Source organism: Pyrgilauda ruficollis, unplaced genomic scaffold (genome assembly GCF_017590135.1).
Source record: "Pyrgilauda ruficollis isolate IOZ18807 unplaced genomic scaffold, ASM1759013v1 scaffold57, whole genome shotgun sequence".
Lineage (NCBI taxonomy): Eukaryota > Metazoa > Chordata > Aves > Passeriformes > Passeridae > Pyrgilauda > Pyrgilauda ruficollis.
This window is the reverse complement of record NW_024527377.1, coordinates 3,665,622-3,683,045: the sequence shown is the minus strand read 5'-3', so window position 1 is coordinate 3,683,045 and position 17,424 is coordinate 3,665,622. Positions and strand designations below refer to the sequence as shown.

Below are 17,424 nucleotides of genomic sequence, written 5' to 3'. Positions count from 1 at the left end.
CCTGCCAAATTCCTGCGTTCCAGGGCTTGTTAAGCTGTGTAAAATGTTGTTGTTGACTTGAATGTTAAGGAAAGTAAGTGACTGATTTCACTTGTTGTTGCAGCCATCTGTGCTCCTGCGCCAGAGCTCTCATCCCGGCAGTAACCGTTAACGCAGACAAACTGTGACAGCCTCATGCAAAGTCGTTTGTTTGCTGGAATATATTTTCCAGCACCCACACTTCATCAGTAGACTTTTATGAAAGCAGAAATAGTACTGAAATGGGCCAGAATCTTGTGATCCTTGAGAAGAATTCTTTGTGACTTCAGCTGAGAAAAAATTCCATGATTAGGGACTGGAGAAATTGGTGGAAAGGCATTGACCGGTTTCTTTAACAGGAGATGACAGTAGAGGTGATTAGTACTGGAGCTATGAAGGCTCTTAAAGAAATAAAATAAATCTCTTAATAGTTTGGGGAATGTAGCAAATTCTGTGTTTCAGCTGCTGTAGAATGACTGTATTAAAAACCAGATAAAAGAAAGGAGAAAGTGTGGTAGGTGTGATGAACTCTGCAGCTGTGGGACTGTCCAGGGCTGTCCCTAAGGAATGCCTCCTGGTTTTTTGGTCAGGCTTACCATGAGGTCTCCAGGGAGACACTGCAAAAGTTTTTAATGAATAGCATTAATGTATACAATGTGAGCTTGCTTTAATTCCATGACACTTTGCTGATTGCATTTATTATGGGAATATGTGTGTGGATTTGGGAGTGGCTGGGCAGGATGGTGCTATGGCCAGAGCTCCTGACAGTGCTGCCTGGAGAGGAGTGGAGGATGTTACTGTTAGCCTCCAAGATCTGGGATTCTGCCATTTTCCTTCCTTTCCCTGCTGCAGACAGGTGATGAGGAAATGTAACACAGAACAGTTTAACAAACTTGGTAGACTTGAAACCTGCATGCACAGATGTGTGTACTTACAAATGTAAGGTTGTAAAATCTGAGTGAGTTTGGGATCATGGGCACAATCTGGCAGCACAACCCTCTACTTTCTACAGGAGAGGTGAAAACAATCCAGAACTTGTGCCGAAAATTAAAATGTGTGGTACAACAGCTTCTCCTCTGATGCAAGTTAATCATCCAATCATTCTGACATCTGATTCTGTCTTTCAGCATTGCTTTAAAGGTCACTGCATCTGGCTCACACCAGACATCCTGAAGCAGGATGGACACTGGGGGGCATGGAGCAAGTTTGGCTCTTGTTCCCGCACGTGTGGCACCGGGGTGAAGTACAGGACCCGGCAGTGTGACAACCCACAGTAAGTGACACCCCACTGGTGTGGGCTCCTCTGATGTGCAGAGCTGCACGGGGAGGATCCTCAGTGCATGGCCAGTGCAGCAGTGCAGCAAAGGATGCTGAGTGGTGCTTGTTAAATGACCTATAGCATAAGTTGTCAGAAATTCTACTTTTGGCACCCTTAGCAAGTCATGAATCATCTTTATTTCTCAGTTTAGCCACCCATTAAACTGGTTATGCAGTTATAAGGGCTAATACAGTGCTGTGCAAAGCATAAGTAAAAGTTTAGGGTCCTATGTATCTCATTTTAAAATGTGAGTATGAAATAATAGCAGTGATTTACTGGATTTTTTTAAACCTTTTAAAAAGTTTTCTTTAATCCACCTTTTAGGATATTTCAACAAGAAGGTCTTAAAATATTTTCAAACTGTTTTTATTCCAAGTTGGAACAAAGCTCCTGAGATCAGAACTTACCCCAGAGTTACTTTTAGGAATTTTGAATTGTCTTGCTTTAATAACTTACATAGGGGTCATCTAGATAATGTAGAATGATTCCATTTCAGTAACAGTGGAAGCAAAGTATAGTTAATAAAGATTGGTATATACATATGATCGGAAATGTGTAATTATTGCTATCTTAGTGTGGTATCATAAAATGTCAAGATCCTAACAGCAAGGACTAAAACAATTTTTGGAATTAAATGATTTTAACAGAGAGAGTATTTTTAACTTTTAATTTCTTGGTTTGTTGATAAAGCAATTGAACTTGTCTAGTATAAAAAACCATTTTATAATTGATTTGGGTTTTTTTTAAATTCAGTTTTATGAAGCAGCATTTTCCAATGGAAATTGTTCTGTTAAGAAAACATTTGCCAGTTCTCTTTTCAGCCTTTATTACTTTGGCAACAGAGAAGTGACCTTTATAATTGTGGGCACAGCTTTAGTTGTAAAACCTATTTGCATGTAGGAAAAGCCTAACGTGCTATTGAAAACGTTTTCTGTGTTTCCTGGAAGAGGATGAAAACCCAGCTCCAATCCTGAGCCCTGCACTGCCAGATCTGCCAGGGATCTGGTGCACACTGTGTGTGGGCACACACTGGGCTGGGCTGGGCTGCCTTTGCTGCTGCACGTGGGCTGAATGTGAATGAGTTCTGCTGTGCTTTCCTTTCCTGGCTACACCAAGAAAACAGCTTTTCTTCCCTTTATCAAGTAGTTTAAACCTCTACTTGCAGAAGTTGCTTTTTAACAGCTAAATAGTGACAGCAGGTTTTGAAAGGAAATATGTATTCTACGGATCAGAAATGCAGCCCTGCGTTCACCAAGTGCCTACTGACATGAGTGGGAAACAAATGTCTCCACAAAAGATTTAATAGACACTTGATTAATGAAATAGTAGCAAAACTAACCGTGGGTTTCTCTGCCTGTCTCAGTCCTGCCAACGGAGGCCGCACGTGTGTGGGGCCAAGCTATGAATTCCAGCTGTGCAACACCCAGGACTGCCCCAAGGACTTGGAGGATTTCAGAGAGGAGCAGTGCCGGCAGTGGGACCCCTACTTTGAGTACCAGAACACCAAACACCACTGGCTCCCCTATGAACATGTTGATGGTGAGCAGCCCCTCTCCTGCCAAAACTAAAATGAGTTGCAAAATATGAATAAAAATTATATAGGGAGGGGTAAAACTTCTTCCCAGGAAATTATGCTTCCCAGGAAATTATTCCTCCTAAATCTGTTAGGAGGTGTTTGAAGGGATCAGTGAGTATGAGTGACTCAATTTATACAATGCACTTGGATTTTCAAAAAACTTCAAACACTGCTCCCCAATGCCAGCTGTTAAATGGATTTACCATGAGATAAAAGAGAATTATTTTGCATGGGAGGATGTCCCACTCTGAGAGCTGCAGAAGGACCTTGTGACACTAAGTGACACAAGGCAAAGGAAGTTTGGTGTTAATGAATGCCAGTAATGGATATGGGGGTAAAAACTGGCGTGTGTTTGTGTGTGTGTGAATGGTGGGCTCTGAAAAGCAAGGCTGGGAATAGCTTCAGGAAAAGATCAGTTCAGTGACTGTGAAGGGAGAGATGGAGAGCACTGACCTGCCCCCATGTACCTGCACGTTGTGCCTGCACTTTAAATACTCAGCCATGAGCTGTGCCCATCTCACTGCTGCCCAGGCTGCTAAAAAACCCACAGCTGAGCTCAGGCCAGAATAAAGCAAACATAAATAATGACTTCTCGATGAGGAGAGTTTGGATAAACCAGGACTTTTCACCCTGGAAAAGCAAAGATTTAGATTAAAAAGATAGAGTTACAGAGTTGTGAGTGGCCCAAAGAGACTGAACGTGGAATGATTATTGAGTTTCTCATAACACGAGCCTGGGAACATCAAATAAAATTATCAGGTGGCAGATTTAAAACAAATAAGAGGAAAGGCTTAGTACAAAGCATCTAATTATCTTGAAATTCACTGCCACAGAAGATTGGTGATGCCAGAAAGTTTTAGAAATTATTTAGAAAAATTCTTGACAGTTCTGCAGTCCATTAAGAGCCATTAAACACCAGGTTCCAGTAATGATTTTGGAAGTCCCCAAGCTGCAGTGTAGGAGGAACCATGAGAATATTCTGAGAAAAGTTTCCAGTTTGTTCCTGTGTCTTCCTCCAAATGCTGCTGGCACTGTTGGAGGCAGCTGTTGGTTTGGATGGGTGCTGGCTCTCAAACCAGCAAGGTTGACAGAGATCACCTCCTAGAACAAAAATGTTCCTGTTCCTGTTAATGCCTCAGCTTAACTGTCGGTGCAAGAGCAGCTGCTTGATTTGGGCCGTGTCTGCTCTTGCCAGAAAACACACTGAGCTGTTTTACCTAACAAGGGGGCAGAGGGCAATGAGTCTCAGCTTGTTGAATGAGCAGAGTGAGCTGCTCACTGGTTAAAACCCTAACACCTTACTTAAATGACAAATTCTTGAGGGCTGGGTTGGCCTGGCAAGGGGCAGGTTCTGAGCACCCAGCCCATCCTCAGCCCAGCTGCCATCGCTGGGAGGGAAGGGTCACTTTGGGTGAATCATTTTGCATTCCAATGAGAGGATATTCTGCCAGGAATTAATAGCAAATTCCTTATAATTAATTTGCCTGACTTTCTTCCCAAACAGTTCTCAGAGTTCCCTCATTCTTTTCATGCCATCTTGGTCAGTCTGTCAGTCTGGGATTTTCAAAGGCACAGACACAGCCTCACAGCTTAATTTCATAAAATAGCTTTGCTGGCACAGGGTGAAAGGATGAATGCTGTGGCTTGCAGGACCTTTGCTTATGCTTTAGCCTTTGGAGCAGTCTGCTGCAAAGACCAGTGAAAAAAAAAATCAGATTTTTTTTCAATTAAATTCAATGGGTTCTGGGTCAGAAACCAGCTCATTGATGTCTGAGCACTGATCCCTGGGCACTGCTGGTTTCTAATATAACTATGGTATAACTGCAGACACCTTGAGAGTTACATTTACCTGCGCAGGGTTATTAGAGGGAACAGCTTTTGTGTGAAAATAAGGCCAGAGACAAGCTTATGCTTGAACTCTAATCTATTCAGAACTCCCTTTTGTAAGGATAAGGCATATCAGGGACGTACTTGTGAGGATAATGCAGTTGTGGCTCAGAAGTGACATAAATCCATACACTTCACAGGCAGCTCAGCTGGACGTGTCTGACACATTGTGCAGGGCATAAGAACAGACAGGAGTGCCTCATGCTGTGGGCAGAGAAAAGCCACTGAGCTGGGGTGCACCCCAGTGTGTCCTTGAGCGTCCCATGCCCCGTTGTGCCATGGCCTGGCTCCTCTGAGCCCCCACGTCCTCACCCTGCTGTGCTCACAGGCTCCTGCATCTCCCTGTGCATCTGCCAGGGCAGCAGGGCGTGACTCTGGCCATGAGCTCCCAGCCTCAGCTAAATGAGAAGGGCTCAGAGAGCAGGGGCTGGGCAGGCACACCATCACATCCGTGCTCCTGCCCCTCTACTGTGCCCAGCACCAGTGAACAGGAAGGAAATAATTCTTTGCAATAGCAGGGTCTAATTTAACAGCACTTACACATTTACTGTTCCATGGAGCAGTGGGAGCAGAACCATCTCTAAAATAAAGCCCTTGTGCAGAGCTGCTGGCACCCAGGCAGACCTGCTGATATTTTCATTTAATCACACAGTGAGTGTGTGGGGTGGGGGTGGCTGCATACCCAGGGGTGCTGTGTACACATCTATCCTGTGCACAGCTTCATGTTTCTAATATACACATTAGGTCTGTCGTTATTATGATCTTAATAGTCTCCTATTAAGGGTTTGCACCAAAAAAAGTACCTGTTTTAATAGACTAGACCCTGGATTTTCAGCATGGCTTCTCTGCATGGTTTGGGAGCAGTAACAAAGGTCTCTGATGTACCAATACCCAGTGGCCTTGAGGACATCAACAGCAATAACAAGGAGTTTATAAAAAGAGGGCAGAAGTCATGGAACTGTACAGGGGAAGAATGCAAAGGGCCTGTGAAGATTTATTTCTGTTGAACTGCTACAATGGAAAGGTCGTTATTGTTTTAAATGGTGGGAAAAGCATTCCAACTTTTAATCATGTTAAAGTAGCAGAATATTTGTTTCATCTAGCAGAAAGGCCATCTGCTCTTCAGTGCCAAGGAAAGCATAGTGAATCCTATTATGGGGCTGAGGACAGCAAGAGACATGGATAAAATGAAATGCACTACTGGAATACAACTTTATTCAGCCACTGACTAGTCATTTTCAGCTTTATTTTTTGTTCTTAGCTCTTTGGAACAGATTAGAGAAAATACCACTTGTCTGGCTGTTTGTGCATGTGTTAGCAGTAAAAAAAAAGGGGTTTGCCTGAATCTTTTTGACATCTCATCTTGTTTAATGGTTTAAATTATCATAAATACAAGTACAACCATGAGGGAAAATTAACTTTGTGGTTAGGATGAAATGCTATGGCCCAGCTGTCTCTGAAGAAATTTTGGATGCCAGGTTCACTCAGTGTCAAACAGCTGCTTTTAATGGGAAAATTAATTTGATTTTTTTTTTTTTTTAATTTAAGTGAAGTGCAGGAGAAACCAGTATCTCTCACAGGTAGCCATGCAACTGAGGAGAGCTCTGCCAGATTGCATCATCTGCAAAAGATTAAATAGATCCCCCCTCAAAGTCAATGATCTGTTATTTTTAAGCCTGTCTCCTAATGGTGACACATGGATGCTTTATGATTCAGCATCTTCCAAGAGATCACAGAATTTTTCAAAGGGGATAAGCATCAATGATTTATGGGCACCACGCTGGGCTCTGTGATGTGTGCAAGGAAGAAGGGAGAGCCAACACTACTGAAAGAGCTGCTCACAGCATCAGCAACTAAACTGAGAGCTGAACATGCACCATTTGGGTCGTTCTGTTTTTCAGCCAAGGAGAGGTGCCACCTGTACTGCGAATCCAAGGAGACAGGGGATGTGGTGTACATGAAGAGGATGGTGCACGACGGGACCCGCTGCTCCTACAAGGATGCTTACAGCATCTGCGTGAGGGGAGACTGCCTCGTGAGTTCTGGGGGCTCCTGCAGAGCTCAGCATTGTGAAAACAACTCAAACTCTACCTTGAGTGCTTCTCTCCGAGCAGGACTAAGTATAACAACACTCTGGGCAATAAGGAGATTTCATTAGGATTATTGTCACAATATTATGTGTGGTATTCACAGTTGCCATGCACATGACTTGATTCCAAAAGCACCTACCTACACAAGTAATATTTCATGCAGCATTTTAAGATGAACTATTACAATTAGCTTTCAAGGAAAGCTCTCCCTGCTTAGTGGGGGTGGAATGTACAATGAAATAGGAATGCACAGCAGCTTTCAAGGAAAGTGGTGTTAGGATATGGCTGATGTGCATTCTCTTGGTATTTGATCATGCTATTTTTAAAAAATCAATGACAGTTCCTCTAAGTTGGGATCTGCTGCAGGTCATCTTTCACAGGAATTAGTATCTGACTAGCAAAACACTGGTGGAGGTGCTTATCCCCATATAGGTGCCTAGATTCTCCTGGAATTTAAGTATCTGTCTTAAGATAAGCTGAGGTTTAAGAGTTTTTCCTTAACCATGCTGCTTTCCTTCAGTAAGAGAACCACTGTGAAGCGTAATATGAAAATATAATCAGCCAGCTGACAGCTATTATAGGAACTGGAAGTATTAAAATCTGTTAAGGTGTTGATCTTCCAGGAGAATACTATGAGGTGTGCTACTTTGCTGAAGCAGAATCTCGGGGTTGATATGTAGAGTGAAGGCTCCTTTGAATTGAAAAGTGGATAAATAAGAATGACTGTTTCTCTCTTTGTGCACAGAAAGTTGGGTGTGACAGGGTCATAGGTTCCACGAAGCAGGAAGATAAGTGTGGTGTCTGTGGAGGAGATAATTCCCACTGCAAAGTGGTGAAAAGAACATTTTCAAGAGTACCAAAAAAGCAAGGTCAGTACATCCAGGGGGGTTTGTCCTGGGGAACTCAGGGTGTTTTTTCTTGGTCTCTTATTTTACATGGAAAGTACCAGGACAATTACAAATCATTTGCAGCATCATTAATTCCAACAAACAATCTGGACTTACTTCCAGATGTGTTTATAATTTGAAAATAAGACTTCTGTGCAGTGAGCAGTTAAAGCTGCTGATGCCAAGGCCTGTGCATGCATGGGAGAGGGCTTCCCTGCTCCTTGCTGGAGAGCTGTGGACTTGTGCTGCTGATGTCAGCCAGCTGCTGTGTCCCTGCAGTGCTGCAGTCATGTGTCACCATCAGGCACTGCCAGGCAGGAGGTTCTGTGCTCTCTGTGGAGCACATGGCCCTCAAAGCCCATCTTAGTCTGAAGCCAAGTCTGTTGGTGATACTTCAGGCATCTTTCTTCTGGCCCAAAGCCCTTTGTCCCTGTTATGTTCCATCACCTGGCAAAGAAATGGGAATGGGAATAATGCTGGATTCGCTTCATTTTGTTTAATACACCCTGCTTTCAGGAAATAAGATTTATTTAAAAACCTAAGACAACCCCACCCTGTTTGTGGCATATTAATCCATAACTATCTTTTCAAATACCTCAATATAGGGTACGTTAAGATGTTTGAAATTCCTGCTGGTGCAAGACATTTACTTATACAGGAAACAGATGCCACCACTCATCATCTTGGTAAGTAACAAGTAGGGAAATTTTCAGTCAGAATATTTTTTTCTGGTGTTTATTTTTGTCTCTGGAGGCTGAGAACGTGTTTATACATTTGTTTACCCATTACCCACCCACACCATGTACTTTCTCTAAGAATGTTAAATTAGGAAACTTGTTTGGCAATTTGATTTCCCTGTGCTGTATTCCAGGGTGTCCCAGCCAGATCTCTGCGTTGGTATGTGCAAGTATCAAAGCTGCTGGAAGAGGCACTGAGTTACTTTAGGGGGTCAATGCATTATCTTTGCGGGTTGGAAGTATACGATCAAAGTCCCTTTCAACCCAAACCACTCCATGGTATTTGTGTGCATCTTTCATGCTCCCCACACTCAGTAATTTCCCAACTATATCCAGATCTGTTCCAGATTCTGCCCCACTGCTAACAGTGCTGCCAGATCAATGCAGCAGTTTAGGAGTTAATGGCCTGGCCCTGTGGATCAGGGAGCAGTCCTCCCTCAGACAAAGTTCTGTCAGGATGGGGTGAGTGCTGTGCACACAGACAGCTGCCTCACTGTCTTGGCCACTGCCGAGGGAGCAGGATGCTCAGGTAGCTGCCAGGCAGAGAATGGAGTTAAAATCTGGTGTTACATAACAAATAGTCCTGCTTCTTCTAACGAGGAGGGCAAATGTTCCATCTCAGGTGAAAAGCTGTCCTCATACAAAGGTGGCTGAAGTCTCTCCAGGTGAAGGATGGAGCATGGTGAGAGCTGAAGAGAGGAACCAGGCTCTGTGTGCAGTGGCAGGTGCCTGCAGAGCAGCAGGAGCTTAACAGGGCTGTGCTGGTGTCAGCACTGGATCTGAGCAGGAGAATTAATGCTGCTTCTAGTGTCCCTCTGTCACTGTGGGGACCTGCTGAGGGTTAGCTCAGTAGCCTTTCTCTGATGGAGCAGTAACAACCCTCTGAGCTGCCTTACAACATATGAAAGAGCTGAATAGTTTTGGGACCCCCACTGGCTGTCAAATTGGCTTGGATTTGGCCAGTGGATTCAGAAGTTGTTATATGGGAGCAGGCAGCTGGACCCCTGTGGTGCAGCTGCATTGGCCTCATTTCTCTGGCAAGGCAGGCTATGAAAAAGGAAAAAAAAAGGATAACTGATCTTCCTGGAGCTGAGCAGAAAAGCATCGACAGTTCACTGAAACACCTGAAAAAGTCTTTCCAAACCTGTGAGGGAAGAGAGGGGAAATGCACACTGGCCTTTCAGCTTCGTCCAATGGAACATGAGCAGAGCAAAACTGGAGATGAGAAACAAACCTCTTATATTCACTTTTCTTGTGTTGTTCCCAGCTATTAAAAATCGTGAAACGGGGAAATTCATTCTAAGTGAGGACAACTATGTGCCAGACTCCAAAGTATTTATTGACATGGGTGTGGAGTGGGAATATCGGAATGACGACGACAGAGAAACGGTGCAGACCATGGGGCCGCTGCGCCATGGAATAGTTATCCTGGTAAGTCAGATGGAAACACCTTCCACAGAGCCATAACGGGCTAGCATATGGTTCAGATTCCTCTTGTGAGTAACAACAAGACACCTGCTTCAATTATGAGACAATAGAAGATGTATTTTGATTCCCTTCTCCCAGTTCATTGCTCTGTGTGAGGGCGGTTATAATTCAGGTTATGTGTTGAGCAGCCAGCTGTCCTGATTATTTCCTGTGGATGGCATAGCAATCAGCTATGAGTAGAGACTGCAGCTTACCTGTCCTATCTGACATGTGAGCACCAATCAAAAAAAGGTCACAGTGGTTCATAGATCTGATAGTTCCTTCTCCCATCCATGTTTTGAAAATGTATCCTGAAGGATTCCTGTGATCCTGGCTCCCTTTTTCAGGGCAAAACCATTCCATACTTCCCCAAACCACCTAAATATATTCTTTTTTTCATTGCAAACTAGCAAACAGTAGACTTCAATTCAATTCAGGGGTAAGTTGATTTAACATCCCTCTGAAAACAACTGTAATGTGTTGATCTACACCAGCTGAACTTCAAAGGAAGAATAAATACAATGTTTCCAAAGGACAAATATTTTGCACTTTGTTCAAATTGAGTTCTGTTTTCTTGCATTTGTCTTAGCGCAGTGTGATAACAAAACCTCTTTCTAAATAGTTTATATTTCTGTCAAGATTAAGTAAAAAAGCTTTGCAGAATTCCAGGATTATCGTAAGAATATTTGTGTTTTATCAGAAATATAAGCAATTTTCTTTGCCAGTTTCACTTATTTCTGCAGTTGAATTTGCTTTGTCTTTTAGTGGAACTATCCATTATCATTTGAGTACCAAATTTCCTTCCTTTGTGATGGGATATGGAAAAAATTTAGTATCATGATGTCAGTCCAATGTTGGCAAGGAAAATAAGTCTAAATCAACCACAGTCTTTCTTAATATGCAGTTTAGAAACTCTGTGTCATAAGGATGGAGATACTTTTTCATCAGGGAAAAAATGTGTTGAGTGCAGCTAAAAGGTTGAAATCCCTCCGGGGATGTTTTAGCCATGATCACTATTTCACATCATCTCACAGAGCTCCTGATATCAGCCTTTCATATCTTTTTTCATTACATCTCCTTTGCTTATTAGGTGATTCCTCATGGTGGTGCCAAGATATCTTTGACTTACAAGTACATGATCCATGAAGATTCCTTGAATGTAGATAACAATAATGTTTTGGAAGAGGACTCATTGTCATATGAATGGGCTTTGAAGAAATGGTCCCAGTGTTCAAAACCTTGTGGAGGAGGTAAAAACAAAACCTCAGATCATGCAAAATTCATTCATTGCCATGAGACGTTAGGGAGACCAGAGTATAGGAGGAATTTTATTAGATAAATAAATAGTGAATGGGGTTAAAATCTGACTTAAATGGTTTGGGGACAGATCTGGGCTGATTCATTTCTGATTTATGATTATGAAACTGAAAAATTGGACAAATGTACAAGATTTGGATGAGCATCTCCGAGCTGTGAAGGTGCCAAACCCCAAGGTGCCATGGGGCAGCCCTTTGTAAATCCCATCCAATGATGTGGCTTTTGCAATGTCAGACTCCTTTGTGGGGCCAGATGTGAGTGCTGATGCTGTTCCCCAGGCTGATGGTCAGGGTGCAGCACTGGATTGTTGCTGGAGAGGTTTGCAGAATGTTTTTGAGATGCTGGATCTGGCTGTTATTTCATTAAACATTATTTAAATGTTATTTTAATTTTCATGGTGAGGTCACACCTTGAGTGCTGTGTCCAGTTCTGGTCCCTCAGTTAAGGAAGGATGTTGAGATTCTTGAGCAGGTCCAGGTGAGGGCAATAGGCTGGAGAGGGGCTTGGAGCACAAGCCCTGTGAGGAATGACTGAGGGATCTGGGGGTGTTTAACCTGGAGAAAATGAGACTCATGGGTGACCTCATCACTCTCTATAACTCCTGAAAGGTGTTGCAGTCAGGTGGGGTTGGTCTGTTTCACCAGGCAACAACGGACAGAAGACACAGTCTTAAGCTGCATCAAGGGAAATATAGGTTGGATGTTAGGAAATAGTTTTTTATGGAAAGGGTGATCTGGAATGGGCTGCCTGGGGAGTTGGTGGAGTCACCATCCCTGATGTGTTTAAAAAAAGACTGGATGTGGCACTCAGTTGCCATGGTTTAGTTGAGGTGTTAGGGCTGGGTTGGACTTGATGATTTAAAGGTCTCTTCCAACCCAGTGATTTTTTGATTAAAGAAGTGAAAAATATAGGGGGTGAACAATTCTGGGTGTTAAATTTGCATTGCAAGTCTTTATTCAGTGCAGCTTACCCCTCCTGCAGATAAACACGCAGATAAACTGCATGTTTATCTGCAGTTCCTACTGCAGCCCTTGACAGAATTTGTGCAGCTCCTCTGAAACCCGAGCCCTGTGTGAGGTCTGCCAGCTCCCAGAGTAAGAGCAGTGTCTCTCCCCAGGCTACCAGCTCACCAAGTACGGCTGCCGCAGGAAGACGGACCACAAGATGGTTCATCGCAGCTACTGCGAGCTGATCCAGAAGCCCAAACCCATCCGCAGGGTGTGCAACCTCCAGGAGTGCTCCCAGCCCATGTAAGCATCCCTGCCCCCAGCACTGTCCCTGGGGGTGCCGGGGCACCACACCCAGCCAGCATTGTCACCTCTAGGCTGGTGGCCTCAGCTTCACCTTCGTGGCCATTACAGCAGCCCGGGACTGTGAGGATCTCACGCTCTGTTCTGCTCATGGAAATATTCTTTCTGTGATTGCTGGTTCCTGTGGCTTATGAAATAAGTTGGATTAGAAAATAAGTGCTGTCCTGATCCAGACTTTTGTGTTCAGGCCGTCTTGAGGTGATACAAAATAGACATAAATTCAATTTATACCGGCAGATTTTACACACTGTGAGTTAACCATGTCAGAGCAAATGTACAGAGTGCTGCAGAAAACAACCAATGTCAACGTCCAGTCTCTCAAATCCAAACCTTCATAAAGTTCACATCATATTTTTGGACATTTAAACTCAGGAAAAATATTTGACCTGTTAGATTTCTCTGGCTGCTCTTGTACAGCACAAAGTGCCTATCATTTCTGCTCTACATAGTCAAGTGTTATAAATATTTTAATTCACATTTTATGGGTGATTTTTTTTGACTGGCAGTAGGTTATTCCTGCCACATGTAGGACCAATATATTCTTTGTGCTACTACTGCAACAAGAAAGGAATATGTTGATCCCAGCTTTTGTCTCTGGGGACCGAGTGTAGGTTCCAGGAATCACAGCAAATAAATAGAACATACCACACAATATTTCCTAACTTCCTTTCAAAAGAAAAAGATTTGAAAGAGAGAAAAGGCAAAAAACTGTGCCCCATAAACTCTGCATGGGTCAGGGTTGAACATTTATTTATGGGAAAACTGAAGTAATGACCTAACCATATCTCAGGCTCTCTGGAAAGGACTGTATCCTCCTTTCAGCTGCAAATATAATTGGGCCCTGGTACCACAAAGGCTCAATAGGATCCTAAATTGTACTTGGATCCCTGAAGTTTCAGTTAACTCTGTTTCCATAGAATGTCATCCAAGCATTTTGCTCTTGTACATAGGAGAGGCAATTATTAAGGAGTTTTACAAAGCTCTGGGACACCCCCTACACTAATATGCTGCTTCTTCACTTCTGGGAAAAATTCATCTTTGTCTCAGAAGTCACCTCAGGATTCCTGTCTTCACAGCTCTTGCATTTCTTCACAGCTGTGTAATTTCTGTAGGTTACAAAGAGAAAGTTGGGAGAAATTGTTACTTTCTGATTAACTGGAATGTGTAGTGCAGTGCCTTGTACTATTTTTTGACCATTTCCAAACCCAGGATTTTATGAGTACTTTAGGACAATTCCCTCAACCTCAGGGTGTTTCTCCAGACTGTGTATATTTTTTGGTTAAGTTTAACCCAAGAATCTTGTTTACATGGAACAATATTTCCATCTTGCAGATATCTGCACTCTGTAAATATTTATAGACTGCTGTATGTCTTCACTTGATTATAACCAAGCTTTCAGTAGTCTAGGTAAACTTCCTTTGGTGCTGTCTGTCCCTATTGCTCTTCTCTAAGTCCTTTACAATTTATAGCTGTAATTCATGAGGCAGTTTGGGTGATCAATGAGGGTTTCAACTACACCACACTACAAACCGTAGATTTCATTTCTCAGTGGCCAAACTGATTTAGAAATTATGAACTCGAACTTTCTGGTTTTCAGTGGAGTGTTGCCTTCCCCCAAACCAAACATTTATGATGATGAGGACCCTGACCTGCCCAAGTTCAGCACTCACAGCACTGGGTTTGCCAGTGCTTCAGCAGATTGAGTCTAACATGGCCAGGGATGTGGTCCATGGAGTGCCCAGATGTGGGCCAGGCAGGAGCTGCATTTCTAGCCCAGATGTTTTGTCTCCACTCGTGTGGGAACCAGCTGGTTTGTGCTGCATTATGAGACAAGGCACATCTCATGCACCCAGACCTGGGAAGCTCAGCATCACCCTTGGGTGGCTGCTTTTGACATAAAAGTGGTCATATTTTTATGTGCCATCTTGGAAAGTGCAGCTTAAAATCAAGGCAAATACAGTGGAGTAATAATAATGCTTATCTTGGAGATAATGAGAAAGAGTAATATTGAAGATCTGGGTCTTATTAATGACACTCCAGGGGCAGTTAAATTACCCTCACCATAACTGCTTATGTTTTTTTCATATCTTCTTATTTTCTCCATATTAGAACTAGTATTAATATCACGTTAAACCTGTGTTTAAGAGTTACAGATCAACAGTTTGAATTTCACTCTACTCGCTCTCTTTTCACCAACCCAGATGGGTCACAGGGGAATGGGAGCCTTGCAGCAAATCCTGTGGAAAGACAGGGTATCAGGTGCGGTCTGTGCGCTGCATCCAGCCCCTGCACGACAACACAAATCGCTCTGTCCACACCAAGTACTGCAACAACGACCGCCCCGAGGGCAGGAGGCCCTGCAACAGGGAGCTGTGCCCAGCTCAGTGGAGAATAGGACCCTGGTCACAGGTCAGTCTCTTCCTGGGGGTCTCAAACAACTCATTTCTGTCTGGTGGAATGAGCATGACAAGTAATGCCCCCCCTGTGTTTGTGAGTAGATGGCTCTGTGAATAGATGGCTCGCATGTACAGGTGTTTGTTTATTGCTCTGACCACAGCTCGTTCTTGGAGTATTTCACAATTACTGGTGTACCACAAGAAGCAGTGAGTGGCTCTCCCTCTTGCTTCATTGCTGTACTGCAGTGGTTCAAATAATGTACCATGTCAGCTCGAATCAAGGCAGTTTAACATTGAAAAGCTAATTTCTGATTGGTTGTTTCCAGAGGGTGGCTGGGGTGTAACTGCTCCTGTCCTTTCAGTGCTCTGTCAGCTGTGGCAATGGCACCCAGGATCGCCCGGTCCTGTGCCGGACCAGGGACAATGTCATCGGCCTGTGCAAGGAGAATAAACCTGAGACCGTCAGGATTTGCAGACTACCTCCGTGTCCCAGTAAGACTTCTCCTTGATAGAGTCTGTTACTTGTTGAAAAAAATAATTATTTAATTACTTCATTGAATTGATACTTGTGTGCTACGCCTGACGGGTGGGGGCACTTCTCCATAGTCCCTGTTTCGAGTAGAATTCCAAATGTGGAGCTGCTGTGTGGCTGAAGGGCTCCTTGGGCACTCTCCTCCTGCTGGGGAGCACTGCTTGGCCCAGGACAGCCTGAGAGCCTGGGGCAGAGCAGGCAGATGGCCTCAGCACAGTGCTGATGGCCAGATGTGGCCAGCACCCAACAGCTGCCCTGGGAGAGGAGCAGTGCCTGAGTCCAGCCCTGCACCCTGAGACCTGTGGGGCTTGGCAAGGGGCTGCTGGGCTGTGCTAACCAAGGATGCCTCTTTCCTTTCCCCACCTCCACCAACAGTTCCAGGCTTCTTTTTCATTCCCTCAAACACAAGTTATCTGCAGGGGTTATCTAACTCAGTTTTTAGAAGCTGTAATTAATATGTTCCTGCTTAATCCAGGGCAATATGGCCTTTATCCTTGTTAGCTTTTCAGCTGCTTGCAAATGATATTTGTGAGATCATTTCACATATTCCTATTATTAAGTCATTCATATTCTTTTTTTTCCTGATGTATTTCTCAGGGTAGCTTTTGATTTCTAATTAATTAGAAGCAAGCTGTCAATTACAGTCTCCAATACAAAGATTTTAATGAGGCACTGTAACTAAACTAGACTGCATATCTCTGGGGGTGTGTGACACTGCCATGAGAAGTGCTGCTGGAGAACTGGCCCTTGGGCTGTCTTCAGTGTTGGCTGTGAAGTGCTGGGCACAAGCTGTAGCAACCTCCCCAAACAGCACCTTTTGCCCCAAATCAGACAGCTTGGTTGTAATCCTTCCCTGGGCTCCTTCACAATTGGAGCCCACTCATTCTCTGAGCTTGTCCCCTTCTGACAGGACAATTTAGTGCTGCCTAACATATGTTTTGTTGCATCTTTTTTTTTTTTTTTCCTCTATTCAAGGAAACGTTTCTGATCCTTCAAAGAAAACCTACATGATACAATGGCTGTCAAGACCTGATCCAGACTACCCCATCCAGAAAATATCTTCAAGTAAAAGACCCATTTATAACTCTGCCTTTGCCCTTAAATGCATGCCACATCGAATGTGGACTTTGCCTTTTGCTCTCTTCTTCTCTCTATGCGGAAAGTTCCCTTGACTTTGCCAAGTTTAAATCTTGGGCTGAATCTGTTTTTTCACACCAGGCACTCGGTGCTCGGTGTCTTTCTTCTCTGGAGCTTGCGTAGCCCTGGTGGTGGAGGTCTTGAAGTGTTGGATGTGTGAAGTTGGATCTCCACAGTATGTTGCAGTCCTCTGAAAGGGAGCTGGGGTCGGTTTGCTTGTTGCTTGGTGGTGGTGAAAAAAGGCTCTTACTGGTTCCTGATGTTCAGTTTGATAGCAAAACTGAGAACTTATTGTGAATGTGATCACATCACAATAATGACACCTTGTAGTGCTAAAGTTCTCCTTTATCTAAAAACCCGAAATCTCGTAACTCTCTGGTTTCAGTTCGCTGACAGGGTAGTCTGATGAGTGGAAGAATTTTTTCATTCCATTTTCCTTTGTGGTGCTGTTGCTTTCCTCACCCTTGCTGCTCATTTTTTATTCCTGACCCTCACCTTTACGTTTGTGACCCGTGGAGGGCTCACTGGGAAGCAGAAGCTGAGTCTGTCAGTACTTTCCCTGCTGCTCTGATGCCATTGCTCTGGCCAGACTCTGATGGTCGTTTGGAGGGTTTTTCCTCGAGAAAAGCTGCGCTCATTTTTTCCATCGCACAATTTTTGCCAGTTTTGCGCATTTTCACTTTAGAAACAAACCCAAAGCAGAGCAGGCATGGTCCATGGTGAAGGTGGCGTGGTGGTGTTTTCCTTAACGT

At 43.8% G+C, this 17,424-nt stretch overlaps 1 protein-coding gene across 1 annotated transcript in view; it reads left to right on the top strand.

The window, feature by feature from the left end:
• Nucleotides 1-17,424, top strand: part of ADAMTS2 (ADAM metallopeptidase with thrombospondin type 1 motif 2) — a 172,984-nt gene that overhangs the window by 148,785 nt on the left and 6,775 nt on the right. The window contains exons 11-21 of the mRNA XM_041482157.1: nucleotides 1,146-1,291; nucleotides 2,700-2,875; nucleotides 6,701-6,834; nucleotides 7,635-7,758; nucleotides 8,382-8,462; nucleotides 9,781-9,944; nucleotides 11,071-11,230; nucleotides 12,415-12,547; nucleotides 14,809-15,016; nucleotides 15,366-15,495; nucleotides 16,511-16,600. Of these exons, the coding sequence (XP_041338091.1) occupies nucleotides 1,146-1,291; nucleotides 2,700-2,875; nucleotides 6,701-6,834; nucleotides 7,635-7,758; nucleotides 8,382-8,462; nucleotides 9,781-9,944; nucleotides 11,071-11,230; nucleotides 12,415-12,547; nucleotides 14,809-15,016; nucleotides 15,366-15,495; nucleotides 16,511-16,600 (1,546 nt within the window). The remainder of the gene's footprint in view (nucleotides 1-1,145; nucleotides 1,292-2,699; nucleotides 2,876-6,700; nucleotides 6,835-7,634; nucleotides 7,759-8,381; nucleotides 8,463-9,780; nucleotides 9,945-11,070; nucleotides 11,231-12,414; nucleotides 12,548-14,808; nucleotides 15,017-15,365; nucleotides 15,496-16,510; nucleotides 16,601-17,424) is intronic.